Below are 15,525 nucleotides of genomic sequence, written 5' to 3'. Positions count from 1 at the left end.
CTTACCAACTTTGAATCCGAGTACTTTTCTCCTAATGCAAAAGCTTCATTTGCTATGTCACAAAGCTTAGCATTAAATTTAGCAATGGTTTCCTCCTTGTGCATCCGCAACTCTTCAAACCTTGTTGCAAAGAATTTATAATTTTAAAACTTTTACTGTTGCAATACCTTCATATGCCGTTTGCAAGATTTCCCAAGCTTCTTTCGCTGTTTCACAAGATGAAATAAGCTTGAATTAATTCAGATCCACGACATTAAAAAATAACATTCAACGTCTTTGAATTGTTGGTGGTTGCCAAGTCTTCAGCTTTAGTCCATTGCAATTTAGATTTTTTCTCAACAGTGCCTTCAGCAGTTGTAGCAGTAGTGGTATTCCCATCCACGTAACACAGCTCTCCAAGTAGCTTCATCAATAGCTTTAATGAAAAGCTCTCATCCGTGCTTTCCAGTACGAATAGTTCGTGCCATCAAGAAGAGATGGTTTATTGATTGATCTGCCATCATGTAGAGTGTCCATTATCTGCAAAAATAACCAAAAAAACTCTTCCAGAGATCTAACTGAGTCAATTCAGTAACCTGCTCTTGATGCCACTTGTTAGTTTCTGGTTATTAGCGTGTTGTAACAAAAGTTAAACAAACTAAATATAAGATTGTAGAAAGTAAAGATATCGAGATTTAATGTGGTTCAAACCGTGCGGTCTATGTCCACGGGACCTCCCCTGGTCCAACAAACCTGTTTCATTAATAAATCACAAGTTACGACATCAATGGACTTACACAAGTAAAGACTCCCTATTGACCTTTTACCGCCTTGATGACGAACTCCTTAATGAACCTAGGTTTGGTGAGCTCCCCTCGACTTGTGACGTTATCTCCCGAGAAACTACACCTTCTTCTCCCGAAGAATGAATAAACTAAAAACTCTTCATATCAAAGATTAAAACAATACGCATAGCGGAAACATAAATAAGTTGTTTGTTTCACAGTCTGCTGCAGCAATACATGGATTATCAAATTTTCTCTGTTACTGACTTCTGTTGCAGCACATCGTCAATCTGCTGTAGCAAAACCTGACAGCTCAAAAAACATTAAAGAAATCTTATTTTTCAGCTCTGTTTTTTCACTCTCTTCTCCACAACTTTCAAATGTGTGAGGCTCTGTATATATGCTGAATTAGTTGCCTAAATCTCCACAAGGTAATCGGTGCTTGGGCCTTGAGTTTTATGGAATGACTTTGTCTCCAAGCAATTCTTGAATAAGGCAACTTTCCTTTCTTAAATAAAGAAACTTCAATCACCTTTAATTAAATGCCAATTTGCCTTTTCAACTCTCTTGTAAATATGGTAAACCTGTCAATCACCGTTTTTTCAAACATATATGCATATACCAGAATTAAATTCAGTCAAAGCATAATTTTGGCAAAACACAAGCCAATTAATTTCACAGCACTTGCTGCAGCAAGGGGCGTAACAATTATGCATGCATATCAGATGTGGCAATACATGATATGTATATATTATACATTAGGACGATCTATTACTTTGCTTTGATTTGAATGGCCACTGCGACTCAACGATGATGCGATAAATAAGAAACTTAAACGAGAGATGTTATAATCTCAAGTTACGCGCTAAACAATACTCGCTATAATTTAATTGTGCCATAGTCAGTCAAATGCACATATAATTGTTTATTGGCAATTTGGATACATAAATATGTATGGTATATATATAAGGAGTCAAACATGGATGCAGGTTGTACATGAAGAAAAGAAAAAAACCAACCTTGTTAGGCTTAGCTTTAATATAGTAAACCAATGGCCAATTCACCTAATGTGCATTGTTGACTGTCGAAACCACGAAACGAAAGACGTGCAATTTTCTTTTGATCCTTTAAATCTTTGTTATGACATTCTTTACGTGGTTTTCTTTGATATAACAAAGAATCAATACACTAATATTTTCTTTAGTTTCTTCTAATCTGATGCACGCACTAACAATTGATGCAGAAGTAAAGTAACATATGACAATCATAATTAAATACATATACCATTATATCGGAGATGTATATTCATGAATAAATCAAAATCCAATTTTGTTAAAGAGATTACATGATCTGTATTTAGGCTCTGATACCACATGTAAGCATAATTATTGCGATGAACATAATGTAATTAAAATTATTAGAAGTATGTAATCATCATATAAAAACAGTAAGGGCATAAATGCTAAAGACGACTTGATGCAGAAGACAAATCCATGACAGGGATAATTGATTTCTCTACCTTAACCCCCTTTCTTCATAGTGTAGATTTGTGATGGAATTCTACAACTCTCTTCAAATCAGGGAGATGATCAATTAACATGTATATATAGGTGTTACTTCCATCAAGTAACCTAATGGGCTTGGACTTTAGTGGTTATTATTTAAAATTTTTAAGTGGGTCACCAATAACTTAATGGGCCACCACTTACAGGTAGTGGTCAGACTGTTGGATATGGCTTGAATCTTAAATAGAGTTAAATACTGAAAGCAACTAGAATTCTAGCTAGCTAGAATTAAAGTACGATAGAGTATAAAGATTCCAAATCGTAGTAGGATTAGCAATTGTAATTTATATATAGGGCAGTTAGGTTGTGTTTAGGTGTCATACAACACAAGGTGTGTATATCATATTAGATTAGATTAGAGTTAGATTATATACGCCTCTAAGTGTATAGAGTCTTGATTATGGTTAAAGAATATGCTATTTGGACATAGACTATGATAAACCACGTTAAAATAGTATTGTAATTTTTTCAAATATTTGTATGCACGATCCTTCCAACACATATTAATATCACTGGGCTTTTCCACTGTAGATGCGATCTTTCAAATGAAGGCTGCTATAACTGTCCCAGTGGCATGTCTATACTTGTAACTAACTCTGTGGAAAACTTGTAGCTACAAGAATATATCCAACTTCTTGGCTGCATCACGTTGTATAATGTCATATGGGGTTCCCTCAAATCTCTGGGATGGAGATGTTGTACAAGACTTGCAGTGGGAAGAATGTTGGAGGCAGTGGCTTCGAGAAACAAGAAATACTACATTTTGTGCATTGAATTAATGCTCATAAGAAAATAACTGAAAACTTTTGGAATACCGTGAAACTGATGGGTGAATTAATAGTCAGAAGATCCGTGGGGAAAATGTAAAATGTATGTTTATTGTGAAAAAAAGATGAGAATAGTGCTATTGAACTTTTACAATTTGTTTCTCGTCTCGCCGTGAGCTAATTTTTCTCTTCACATTAGAACTTGTACTTCTAGCTGTTTTAAATTTACAACCAAAGGCATTTATATAGGCAAAGGCCTCAACTACAAGACAATCTAAGTCTATCAACATCTCAGATTATATTGCTTACATGACCAAAACTTTAATTAGCTTACCTTATTACAAGACTAGATATTATCTTATCTTAGCTAGATTACAATATAGAAGTCTCTCTCTCTCTCGGATGCACGTTGTGGCCTATGAAACTCTTGGAATTTACAATTAATATTACGATGTATATTTTGAGATCCATTTTGTTGATGTGCCCTGGTAAGTGATGGGCTGTACAGGTCTCCGTTATCTCAGGCTTCTTTACTGAATAGTAGGTAGTGTTAAAGATTTTAGATTGCCTTTACGGCTCACCCCTTAATAGGCCCTTCCTAGCAGAGCACTTTCAATTTCCGGAGATCGTGTTGTTTGTTTGCTTCCGTTCTTACTCTTATAAGCGTTGTATTGATTTGGGGTGTCGGCTTTGGGTCTCTAACGCTCGTATTTACCAGGCCCTGGCTCATTAGGGTCGTGGGGAAAGGCCCATCAATGAGACCGGCTACGTCAGCAGAGGTGATGGGGTCTGAAGCCCAGGGCATCAACCCACTACATGCGCGCACATAGAGAGAGTATTCTTGTATCTCTGTGGTTTACTACCAATAGATGTCTTTTATAACTTCTTGGAATCAAAACAACACCACTATGGTTAAAAAAAAATAAAAAAATTGCTTGAATTACTTTACTAATAATGTTGAACTAGATCCAGAAAACCTTTTTACTCATTTAACTTCGTTCAAGCACACACCATGTTGGGTTTAGTGAGTGAGCTTGTATATATCATGTGCAACTTATATACATGACCATTTTTTTTTGTTTTTTAATTTAAAGAGAGGTTTAAAGCCAAGTTTAAATCACTTTCAAAGAAAAGTACACACTTCGAGACTCGATGTCATCGAAACCTCTCATACCCAAAACGAGAATTATACTACTAATGCCCAGTGGTTGTGCACATGACATTTTCCCTACACTTGATCTCATATTAGTATTCTAGTTTTTTTTGTACCATATTAGTAGATTCTTTGGTGTAGAATTTAAACAATTAACTCACTACATGTGTATTCATAGGCCATTGCAAATGCCGGTTGTCTATATTAGCTATAGCTTTTTAGTACTCGCATTTTTTCCTTTATCATGTACTATAGCTGATTAGTTCATCTTGTTATTATTGCTTAATTCTGGAGTGAGGGGAAAATATGATGCCCTATTCTCTTACGTTGGACGACAACTATAAAACAAGTGGTCCTTTTATTATGAGTAGGGTACGAGGGGTTTGTATAACTTAGCAATTGCTTTTGTGTTAGCAGATTTGAGGTTCAAGGAAATTATTTTTACGAGTTTAACATATTATGGTATACTTAGTGATTCTAAATTATGGTTTTCTTTTGGTCTAGCATGGCGAGGTTATCATGTATTTGAGTAAAGGATACTATAACACCCCATTCTTTCAATTCATATGAGACAATTATTATAAGATAAGTGGTGATCACTTTATAACTAGATGATCAGGGCTTGCATAACACCTTGGCAATTTATTGGAGGGATATTGTAAGATCCTCATTGTCCCATAGTAGACAAGTATAAGATAAGTCGTTACTTTATAACTAGATGGTAGGGACTTGTGTAATAACTCATCAATTGCTTTCGACCAATAGATTAAGGCAAAATATAGGTTTCTCGAGGTTATCGCAACAGCCTGATCATCTTTTGGGCTTGAGGTTCCAGGAATGGGGCATGACAAGATTGTATCAAAAATAGGCTACTAGCAAGAAGTGTGAACTCCATATTGCTCGGTGGTTTTTGAACTGTAATTATGATGTTTTTGACATAACGATGACATCAATTATTCAACGAGACATGAATATCGTCAGAGAGACTGTAACACTTTATTGTTCCATATTGTCTCATTATAAGAGAAGTGGTCTATTTAAGAGTAGGTCTTAGAAGCTTGTATAATAAATCCAATTATTTTATAGTCTGCCTATATATTTGAAGTCTAAAATAGTTACTTCTCAAAGTTAAGATACCAGTCTCCCTTTCAGTCTCGGCTTGGACATATCATTTCAATTTAGAGTCAATTAGTGCATTGCTCGACTTCTCCAAAGGCTAGAATTTTCTTTGTAAACACTGGCGAGGTAGTGCGTTACTTTTTTGGGAGCTAATATGCACTGTGGTTAGCAATTGAAGTTGGAGAGAGTGAGCTACAATGAAAGTTCAAGATGTCACAATTTTGGTCAGTATAAGCCAATTATTTATGTAGCAGTTCGATTAATGCTCACATTGTTGGTGGGAGAATTAATTGAGAATCAATACTTCTAGTGTTAGGGTTTTCAACCTTGATTGTTAGGTCCAAATTGATGACAAAATGTCATAATTTAGTATTCATAAATGAATGGGGTTGCCTTGCCTTGGAGCGGACATGCCAACAACACAGAACAGTAAACAATTAATGTAACCATTTATTATCAATAAAACATGTAAAATTTATCACAAAAATAGATTTATAGGTTATATAATTTCTGGTACAGTATATCCAAATCAATCTCCTCCAACCATAAGCTTTGATATAACCAAAATCATATCGACCTCTGCCACAGATCTATTGATAGACATGTAGCATTGAAAGTCACGAGCAATCTAAACTTCGACCTTGATGTGCTGTTTAAATGGGTTACAGTCCTTTCAGGTCCAAGTGTGATGTACAAGCTTCGTGTTCCTTGTCTGATATTAATTCACATTGCGAATCGTATAAATTCCTCATGAATGGTAAGTATTTTTTACATACCTAACTTAATGACACATCTTTACCAAAAAAAAAAAAAAAAAAAAACTTAATGACGCATCAATCTTTGGAAGCTTGGATCATAATCATTAGAATTGTGAATTGGATTGTATATTTAGAATCATGATCCAGAAATACTTAATCGATCCAAATCACATCCAGAATCGCAGTTTGGACGGCATTAATGTGGTACCATTTAAGAATTCAGATCATTCAAATTGCATAGGACTATAGTATAGAATTGTACATGATCATTCAAGATTAATGGAAAATTCTGATTTTTCTTTTTAATTTAATATAAGTTTCTAAACTCGAGGTGTTAAATAAGCTCTTGTTTTTTCTATATTTGAAACACCGTTAGTTTTTTTATTTTCTCTATTATTTACATAAGTTTTATAATTAGGGATTGAGTAAATAGCACTATAGTTTTATATGGTTAGTCGAAAGTGCACAACACTCCCCTATAGTTTTAAAAATGCATCGAAAACCCTTTATAGTTCTAAAAACGTAGCATCACAACCCCTCCGTCAAAAAAATCGTTACTTTTAACGGAGAGTGCATTGTACGCACACTAAGTGCGATTATTCATGATTTTTCACTTAAAATGTTAAATAATTAGACAAAAGTACCCTTATATTATATATATGCTTTTTTTTTCTTTTTTCTCAATCCAAATTTTCAAAAATAAAATAAAGAAATTTTTTTAAAAAAAATCAAACCCATCATCTTCCTTAGCCAGCCAATACCCCCCTCACCCCTCAAAAGCCCCACGACCTCAGCCCATTCCCCCTCCCCCCGTTCTCTACCCCCAAGCCTCGTTGTACCCCCCTACTCTCCAGCCTCGTCGAACCCCCTCCCCCCCTCCCCTCCCTCCCCCAAACCTAGCCCCGTCAAATCTCCACTCACCCCCCCAAAATCATATATTTTTTTGTTTTTTTTGTTTTTCTAGATATATATATATCTTTTAACAATTTTCGTTAAGAAACTTGACAGAAAAATGATAGAGGGGGGCATGTGTGCTACTTTTTCAAACTACAGAGGGTTCTAATGTATTTTTAAAATCATATAAAGGATGTTGTGCACTTTCATCTAACTATAAGGTACTATGGTGCTACCCTTTAGGGACTTGTACTAAATTCTAAAGTGTCTCAAACCAAGAAAAAACTTTTACAACAAACAAATTAAAGAGATAATAGAATTAGAACACTAACTGGAAAGACCAAGCTCAATCCATAAGAAATACTATGAATACAAAACGTTCAAATTTATTAGGGTTTACAACATAGAAATTAGCAGATTCCGCGCAGCAGAGCAATGTTCATCTCTCCAAATGGGCTGAGTGTATTGTTTTTATTTCAGAAAATAGAGTGTGGACTGGAGAACAATCGCAGATGGAAAGAGAGAGAGAGACAAATACACGGAGACACAACACACAGAGAGAGAGAGAGACATTCTATAATGTTACAGATAAGGATCGGAAGCCATCAGAGTGGTTCCTCTTTCTGTTGATTCAGTGCAATGGGTGATTAGCTTGGCTGAGAATTTACCTATTGTGAATTTTTTGCAGATGCAAGTGATGCTCGCTTCAGATTCATCCCAGACAGCATGAAAATTGGATCAGAAAACAAAGGTCTGTTTGAGTTGAATAAAAGGTTTCAAATGGATCCTCTAAGTTTTATATACCTCTCCACGGTAGCTTCAGAATATCACACTATCCATGCAGCACTCTGTTCCTGCGGAGCCAAATTTCACAATAGTAGATGTTTGTTGCCAATATAAATTTATATATATATATATAAATAGAATTCATGAAACGAATCTGGAGAATAAGAAAAAAAATTTAACGCAAAGAAAGAGATCATCGAATTGCGGATGAAGTTACCTCGTGGTTGTTGTCAAAAATCTTGATGGAGAGGTCGTCCCCATATTCGTCTCTCTCTTTTTGCACTTCTCGAAGCCCATCTTCGAACTCTTTAGGCATCGATGAAATCTTTACTTCTTTGAGGCATATAAGGTCAACCAAGCTAAGGGGTGCTTCAAGGCTCTTGCATCTTTCAAATGTTAAATAAGTAAGTTTGGGCATTGCTGCTTCTTCAATTGTCAACCTCCATAGGCTCTTGCATCTTTCAATTGTAAAATAAGTAAGTTTGCCCATTGCTGCTTCTTCAATTTTCAACCTCCGTAAACTTGTGCAGACCAGAGAGTTGTAGCTGTCTGAGTTCAGGAAAACCTGAGCGTGAACAAACCATGTCCTCCCCCCACATAGGCGCCATCAAGTAAAACTAGGACCCTTAATTCAGGAAGCTTCTCCAGTGTTGGCATTGGATCTTCAAGAAGTTCAGAACCACTGAAGGATAGCTCAGTGAGCCCTGAAGAAATTATCTTGGGTAACTTGCCTATATGCCCACCTATATGTAAACTGCGCAGGCTGCTACATCTGAGGAGTTCAGTAACAATAGTTTGCCGTTTTTCCGAGTAACAATCGAAGTTCCTGACGTCAAGAATTTATTTCACGCAGTGAGGTCTTCTTTATGAGCTCAATGATCGTCTCCAAGGCCTCATTATTCCCTGAAGTGGTTGCTTCCAAAAATCTGAATATTGGTCAACTCGAGGAGATCTTGAGCATGACATTCTCTTGGATCAAAATTTTTTAGTATTTGCAGCTCTCTCAAGCCTGCAAAATGCAACTTGTCATCTTCTTTGGCTTGGAATGCAAAAGGCAAGTAGAGATGTTTCAACCCTTTCTAGCTTCCATAAAATGTTGGGTATGATCATCTTACATGAAGTTGCTACCCGTAAATCAAGGGTCTGCAAATTGAGCATATTGCCTATGCATGAATGCAATTCCTTCAGGTAGCATCCCTTAAGACTAAGATATCTCAAGTGAACCAGATTCTCAATTCCCTTGGGTAAGGTTCCCGTTTTGAAAGCTGAAGCCATCAAAATCTAAGACTCTAAGGAATCTGAAGTCCTTGAGACTGAATAATTCTTCAGGCCATAACATATATTGCTCATGATGGGATGAATTAAACAACAAAAGAGATCGAAGATCATGTGCTGTTTCTTTTACCTGTGCTATTGTGGGTTTAAGGTCATCGTCAAATACATCTTCATACTGGTCGAGATACATAGCGAGTCTGTGTATCTTACGAGTTGAAGAAGGCAAGAAGCAATCGTTGTTTAGAAGATTTGAATGCCTAAGGTCCAAAACCTCAAAAAAGCTTTCCGCTTTTGCCTTAAATAAGCACATATTTCGCATCAGGTAGTGGAGGCTGTAAGATTTAAATTTCCTGATTGTTGGCCCCTCTTCATCTTGACCTAAGACTATGCTTCTATCAACCAAATCATCCAAAATGGAGCTGGTCATTTCCATCACCGTTTTTCCTCCATGTTCTAATGGTATAATGCCTTCAGCCATCCACAAAAGATATAACTTCTCAGCTTCTATCTCTGAATCCTCCGGGAAATGCCCCAGATAGAGAAACAATGGCCTCAAATCATGTGGTAAGTTATAGTAGCCTCCGAGACAAGACTTCTGTAATGCTACTAAATTCTCCAGAACCTGAATCCGCGGTTAGATATGAGTCAATGTTTGAATGCACCCATCTTCCACTCACTAATTAACGACTTTTGTTGCCAACAAGTTTCCTAGCGTAACAACAGCTGATGGCAGGCCTCCACACCTTTTTTACCATATCTGTGCCCATCCTTTCCTTTGCTTTAATATCTTTCATGTCCTGCATTGTAACAAGAATCAGAAGAGTCCAATATATTACACCATCCACATATTCATCTATTTACAGAGTACAAAAACACAGAATAATGGATGTTCATTTTGCTGCCAGTGTAAGAGAAATTATCTATGCTATCAGAACTCAAATGATAAACAAATCGTCCCCCAAATTAACTGTGTTTTGGTAACTTGTGTTCTTTTATTCGTTTGCTGTTGTTGGACCTCCAACAGCAGATCATTATCTCGCTCCGATCTCCGCACAGACTTTGCTACATTTTACTCCCTCAAGTTTTGAATATGTCCGGTCATTAATCATATTAGCATTTGGGTCCAGAAGTTTTACAAAGGAGCTATTTTATTTTTTATTTCCTTTTCATGTTAGTAAAGTGTAAATGTGCACGTTCTGAAACGCCATCTGAGCTTTTGCCTTTTGGACAGGGAACGCTAAAAATTTCGGCGCATAATTGAAAGCCCGAGACAGTAAAACATGTAAAGTAACTCAAAATATTTGGGACTAAAGTCAAAGTTTTAACATGCTTTCTAGTATTATTCATATGTGGTATGTAGCAAATCTTGAATGACTCGATAAATACTCTTTTTTTTTTTTTTTTCTTTCAAACATGGTTAAGGACCAGCATGCCTCACGATAAAATTAGCTACAGTAATCTAATCATTCCCAGAGAGATCAACATATAGTAAATTAATTCCTCTTTCATAACTCAAACTTTTAAATGAGATGATCAATTTAAAATAAGTTTAAAAATATGGACTTCTAATTTATAATTTTTTATGTGGACCCCTCCTCACATGTGACTTGTGAGAGCACCAATAACTGACATGACACTGCACAAGTGAGTGAGAGTAAAACATATTACATAGCCAGATGGATCATACGTGAATAAATATGACTAGACTAAGGACCCAATTCTATTATATACCATGTTAAGAATTAATGCAACTAGTCCCTATTGTTTCCCTTTGTCTCAAATAAGTCCTATTGTTTTTAACTCACTAAAACTAGTCCTTAATATTTCGAAAAAGTCTAAAGTTAGTCCCCTTCTGTTAAAATTATAATTGATAATCTATTAAATTACTACTATCTTAAAAACTAATTAAAATTACTAAGCGTGACTTCAATAGATTACCTAAATGATTCCCTGCTCTACATGTAACGAGGGGGATATGTGGAATTAGTCTCTAAATTGTGGGGGATCTTTACCCTCATTTTCAACTTCTCTGGATATAGAAGATCAAACATCACCCCCTACCGTATCCCCTAAACACTGTTCAACAATTTTTAATTATAATGTGGTCTTTTCAATGGATTATACTTAAATTTAATTTTTTTGTTGCACTATAATATTATAATTTTTATTAATTAAAATAAAACAAGAAACAAAATTAACAAACAAATAAAAAATTAACATAAAATGTTGTCGAGAAAGTTTTAAATTAAATAAAAATAAATAAAAATTTATGTTAGTAATTAAAAATAGAATGTCATCGAGAAAAATAAACATATATAAAAAAAAATATTAAAATGATAGGGTAAATATCACTTCGCCCCTCTGTGTTATGTCAATATATCACGTTACCCTCCTTGTGTTTGTAAAACTCCAAAAAACTCCTATGTATTATTTGAAACGTTTCACACTACTCCCTCCATGTCTCTTAAATGACGTTGTTTCCCATTTATAATGCATACATATTTTTTTTCTTTTCTTTTCTTTTCTTCATTTCCACCCATTTATTAGTAAATAAAAAAAAAATAAAGAAAATTAAAAAAAAAAAAAAACATCTTCTTCCCCAACTCACCTCCCCACTACCCCTTACCCCCACCCCTACCCCCACCCCCATCTCCCATCCCGCAACTCGTCACCCCCGACCCTCTTTACCCCCACACGTACCCCCATCAGCCCTTGTACAACACACATAACACGCACACACACACACAACACACACAGCTCGCACAACACACACACAAAAAACACAAACGCAAACACACATGACACACAGAACACACACACACGATACCCCGTCGTGGGGGTGGGGGAGGGTTAAAGGGCTGGCGGGGTGGGGGTAGGGGTGCTAGTAGGGTGGACTGATAGGGATAGAGGTAGAGGTGGAGGTAGAGGTGGAGGTGGAGGTGGAGGTGGAGGTGGAGGTGGGGTGGGGGTGGGGGTGGGGGTGGGAAGGGTAGGGGTGGACTGGTAGGTATAAGGGGTGGGGGTGAGAGGTGGGAGGTGGGAGGGGGGAGGGTGTAAGAGGGAGGTGGGTTGGGAAGAATATTTTTTTTTTAATTTTCTTTATTTCATTTTTTATTTACTGATAAATGGATAGAAATGAAGAAAAGAAAAGAAAAAAAAATATATGCATTATAAAAAGGTAAAAACGTCATTTAAGAGATATAGAAGGGGTAGTGTGAGACGTTTTAAATAATACATTAGAGTTCTTTTGAGTTTTACAAACATAGGGGGGGTAGCGTGATATATCGACATAACATAGGAGGTAGAGTAATATTTACCCAAAATGATATGTTTAATGAAGTAAAGTGAGAATATTAGAATGAAATAAAAACAGAGAGTCTCTACAATAATAAAGTTGTTAGAGTAAAGTTGAAATTGGAATTTCCTAAACTAAGTGATTGATTGAATATAGAGAAACTGTTGAAGTAAAAACTAAAATATTGAGTCCTTAAATGTAGAAAAAATACTTCAAATTTCTTACATATAAAAAAAAAGGTAGAAAAATTGTTGGAGTCAACCTAAACATAATCCTTTTCCCACTCCCATCATCCCTAGTCCCATCTGACCCCCCCAATCCTACCCCAAAAAAAAAAAAAAAACCCAAAGCCCCCTATCTGAACCCAAAAGGAAAAGAAGCCTCCAACCCGCTGCCCCCCACTCCCGATGAACCCCAACCCCTACTCCCTTTTGACGAAAAAAGTTGTCCGCACTTCATGAACGGAGGTGGAGTATGTGAGGGGGTTCCATCAGAAAAAAAGATAAGCAAAGAGATTTGGACCACGATGCTAATTGGAGAGGCTATAGAGATTAGCAAGAACCTCGAAATTTTGGAAATTTTCTACAGTGGTTTTACCGTTTGGAAGTCATGAAGTTGCCAGCGGATATTAATATTGAGAAATATTGGTGGTGGTGGTGGTGGTGATATCAAAGGGTTGGTGGTGGTTGGGGTATCAAAGGGAAATGATTGCTTTTACCAATTAGCCCCCATATGATAATTCATTTCTGTTAAGTTTAACTCTAATTTTAACTTAAGGGATTAAGTTGAGACTTTTTTAAATATTAGGGATTAGTTTGATTGAGTTGAGATAATAGAGAGACAGAGAAACAATAGGCACTAGTTGCATTATTTTTCCTAAGAATTATAAGATTTATATCGGAGTAATATATATTTCAACAACTAGACCTTTAAAAGAACCTATGGAAAATCACTTTTCCAATCATATAGGGTTTGAAAAATCGAAAATAGTTTTGGAAAACATGATTTCTTCTAAATTTTGCAAAAGCTGACAAAGGAGAACTTGTAAGCAAATGAAAATTCCAGAATTATTTCATTTTTCCTGGAGTAACCTTTTCATACGTTTCGATAAGAAATAAAATCAAACAAGAAGGTTACAATTAAACTGATAGACTAAATCTTCTTTAAAGAATTGATGATTCGTATAACAATGAGAATAAATCATACAAATTTCAAATTAGAGCGTGAAACAATTACACAATGATCCACGCATAGCAAGAGCTAATATTAATATAAATGCGTCGATAACAAATACGAATCACAAATTAGAGCATTTAAATCTTAATGACACTTCTATCTTGTGATTGCCAAACATAAATATTTGACTATAAAATTCTCAATACTTTTAACCGAACGGGCGTAAGTCAGCAGCATCACATGGTAAACAGAGAGAGAAACTCACCCGGACCACTATTTGGGAATGCTGTCCTCATAAAAAGAAGTCGACTTTCCTCTGTGCTTAAAGGTCTCATTTCGTGAACATAATTTCCTACCATTTGATGTGGCAAAGCACGGTGACGAGTTGTGACTAGTACTTTGCTATTGTTCCTGTCGTCCGGGAGGGCACGGCGTAAGCTAACCCAAATATCTAATGACCAAACGTCGTCTAGTACAACCAGGTATCTCCTACCTATCAATCTTTGGTGAAGCAACTGGAGTAATTCCGTATCATTACGCTGCACAAATCTGTCATCGCATTCTCTACTCTCACCCAATATCTGTAGCAGAACCAATCGTAATTGGTACGTCTGGCCGACTGTGCACCAAGCACGGACATCAAAATGCTCAACCATTGCGCTGCTTTCATATATTAGCTTAGCAAGCGTGGTCTTGCCCGAACCCGCCATCCCGCATATAGCAATTACTACCCTGTACTCTTCTTTAGTTTTCATATTTTCATTAATTGACGCCATATCTTCTGCGAAGCCGACAATGTTCCCTCTCTCGATGAGACTAGCGGCCCCAGTCAGCTCCAGAGGTCGGCGTGCTTCGTTTGAATTTTCACCTTCCGCGTCAGTACTTACGACACGGTCGTTCTGTCGTAAGAGATCCACGAGTTCCTTGATCCTTTTGTTGAGAGTTGCTATCTCCACTTTGTTTCCGGCTTCCATTTCACGGAAACTGCAGAAATATCTTTTGACAACGTCTTTCAGACCCCCTGTCCTCCTCATAGATGCAACTTTGAGGGCGTAATCGTCGAGCACGTCTTCAGCTTCATAATAGATATCACTTATTTTCGCCAACCACCCTCGAATCCGCTCGTCCTTATTTATTCCCTGGTCTGCATCTACAGTATACGACTGTAATTTCTGTAGATTTGATTGAAGCTCCTCAATTTGCTGGTTTATACCCAGAAATGCAATAGTTTCTTGTATAGAAGATTCTCGGAGCCTGCTCAACAAAGCAGATATTGCGGATGAGACGGACATCTTTCTTTCGCTCGATCAGCAAACTGTATGATCTGAGAGGTCAAATGTACACTTGTTGGATCTCAACCAAACGACACGACAATCAATAATGCTACTTGTAATTTCTGAAGATTTTCTAATTTCCCACTCTAGCCCCTAAAATTTCAAATTTTGTAGTGTATTCTTTTAGACTCTCAGGGTCTGTTTGGATTCGGGGAGGCAAAACTAATAAAGGAAATGAGAGAATTTAATAATAAAATAAAGGAAAGTGGAGGATTAATTTGGGTAAAATTATAAATGAAATATTTATAAATGATTATGTGTATTTTTTGTTTGGATATGAAAGAAAATAAAAGGAAGAGATAAACTTTATAAACAAATTGACAAATTTGTCCAAACCTTATACAAGCAAAGCAATCTCACAACATATGTAAATAAAACGAAGCAATTTGCTTCGACCAAAAAAATAAAAAAAGCAAAGCAATCTGATTCGACGGGAAAAAGAAAGAAAGAAAAAAAAAAAGCAATCTACATATGATAATATATATATATATATATATATATATATATGTACATATGTACATATGTCTATATATACACATATGTACATATGTCTATATATGCTGTAAACAATATCCTTTTCTTTTATATGTACATATGTCTATATATGCTGTAAACAATATCCTTTTCTTTTGTGGAAAG

The 15,525-nt window shown here is 36.1% G+C and overlaps 1 protein-coding gene across 1 annotated transcript; it reads right to left on the bottom strand.

Moving 5' to 3' along the window:
• Window positions 1-7,999: 7,999 nt before the first annotated feature.
• On the bottom strand, window positions 8,000-14,844 carry LOC128071139 (uncharacterized). The gene is made up of 4 exons (XM_052664105.1): window positions 13,818-14,844; window positions 9,834-9,934; window positions 9,212-9,703; window positions 8,000-8,371 (listed from the first exon to the last, which is right to left on the bottom strand). The coding sequence occupies exons 1-4, from the start codon at window positions 14,842-14,844 to the stop codon at window positions 8,000-8,002; spliced, it is 1,992 nt and encodes a 663-aa protein (XP_052520065.1).
• Window positions 14,845-15,525: the final 681 nt, after the last annotated feature.

This window comes from Budorcas taxicolor, unplaced genomic scaffold, assembly GCF_023091745.1.
Source record: "Budorcas taxicolor isolate Tak-1 unplaced genomic scaffold, Takin1.1 scaffold1950, whole genome shotgun sequence".
NCBI lineage: Eukaryota > Metazoa > Chordata > Mammalia > Artiodactyla > Bovidae > Budorcas > Budorcas taxicolor.
Note: the sequence above shows the minus strand (reverse complement) of the source record. Positions and strands in the feature narration are given on the sequence as shown.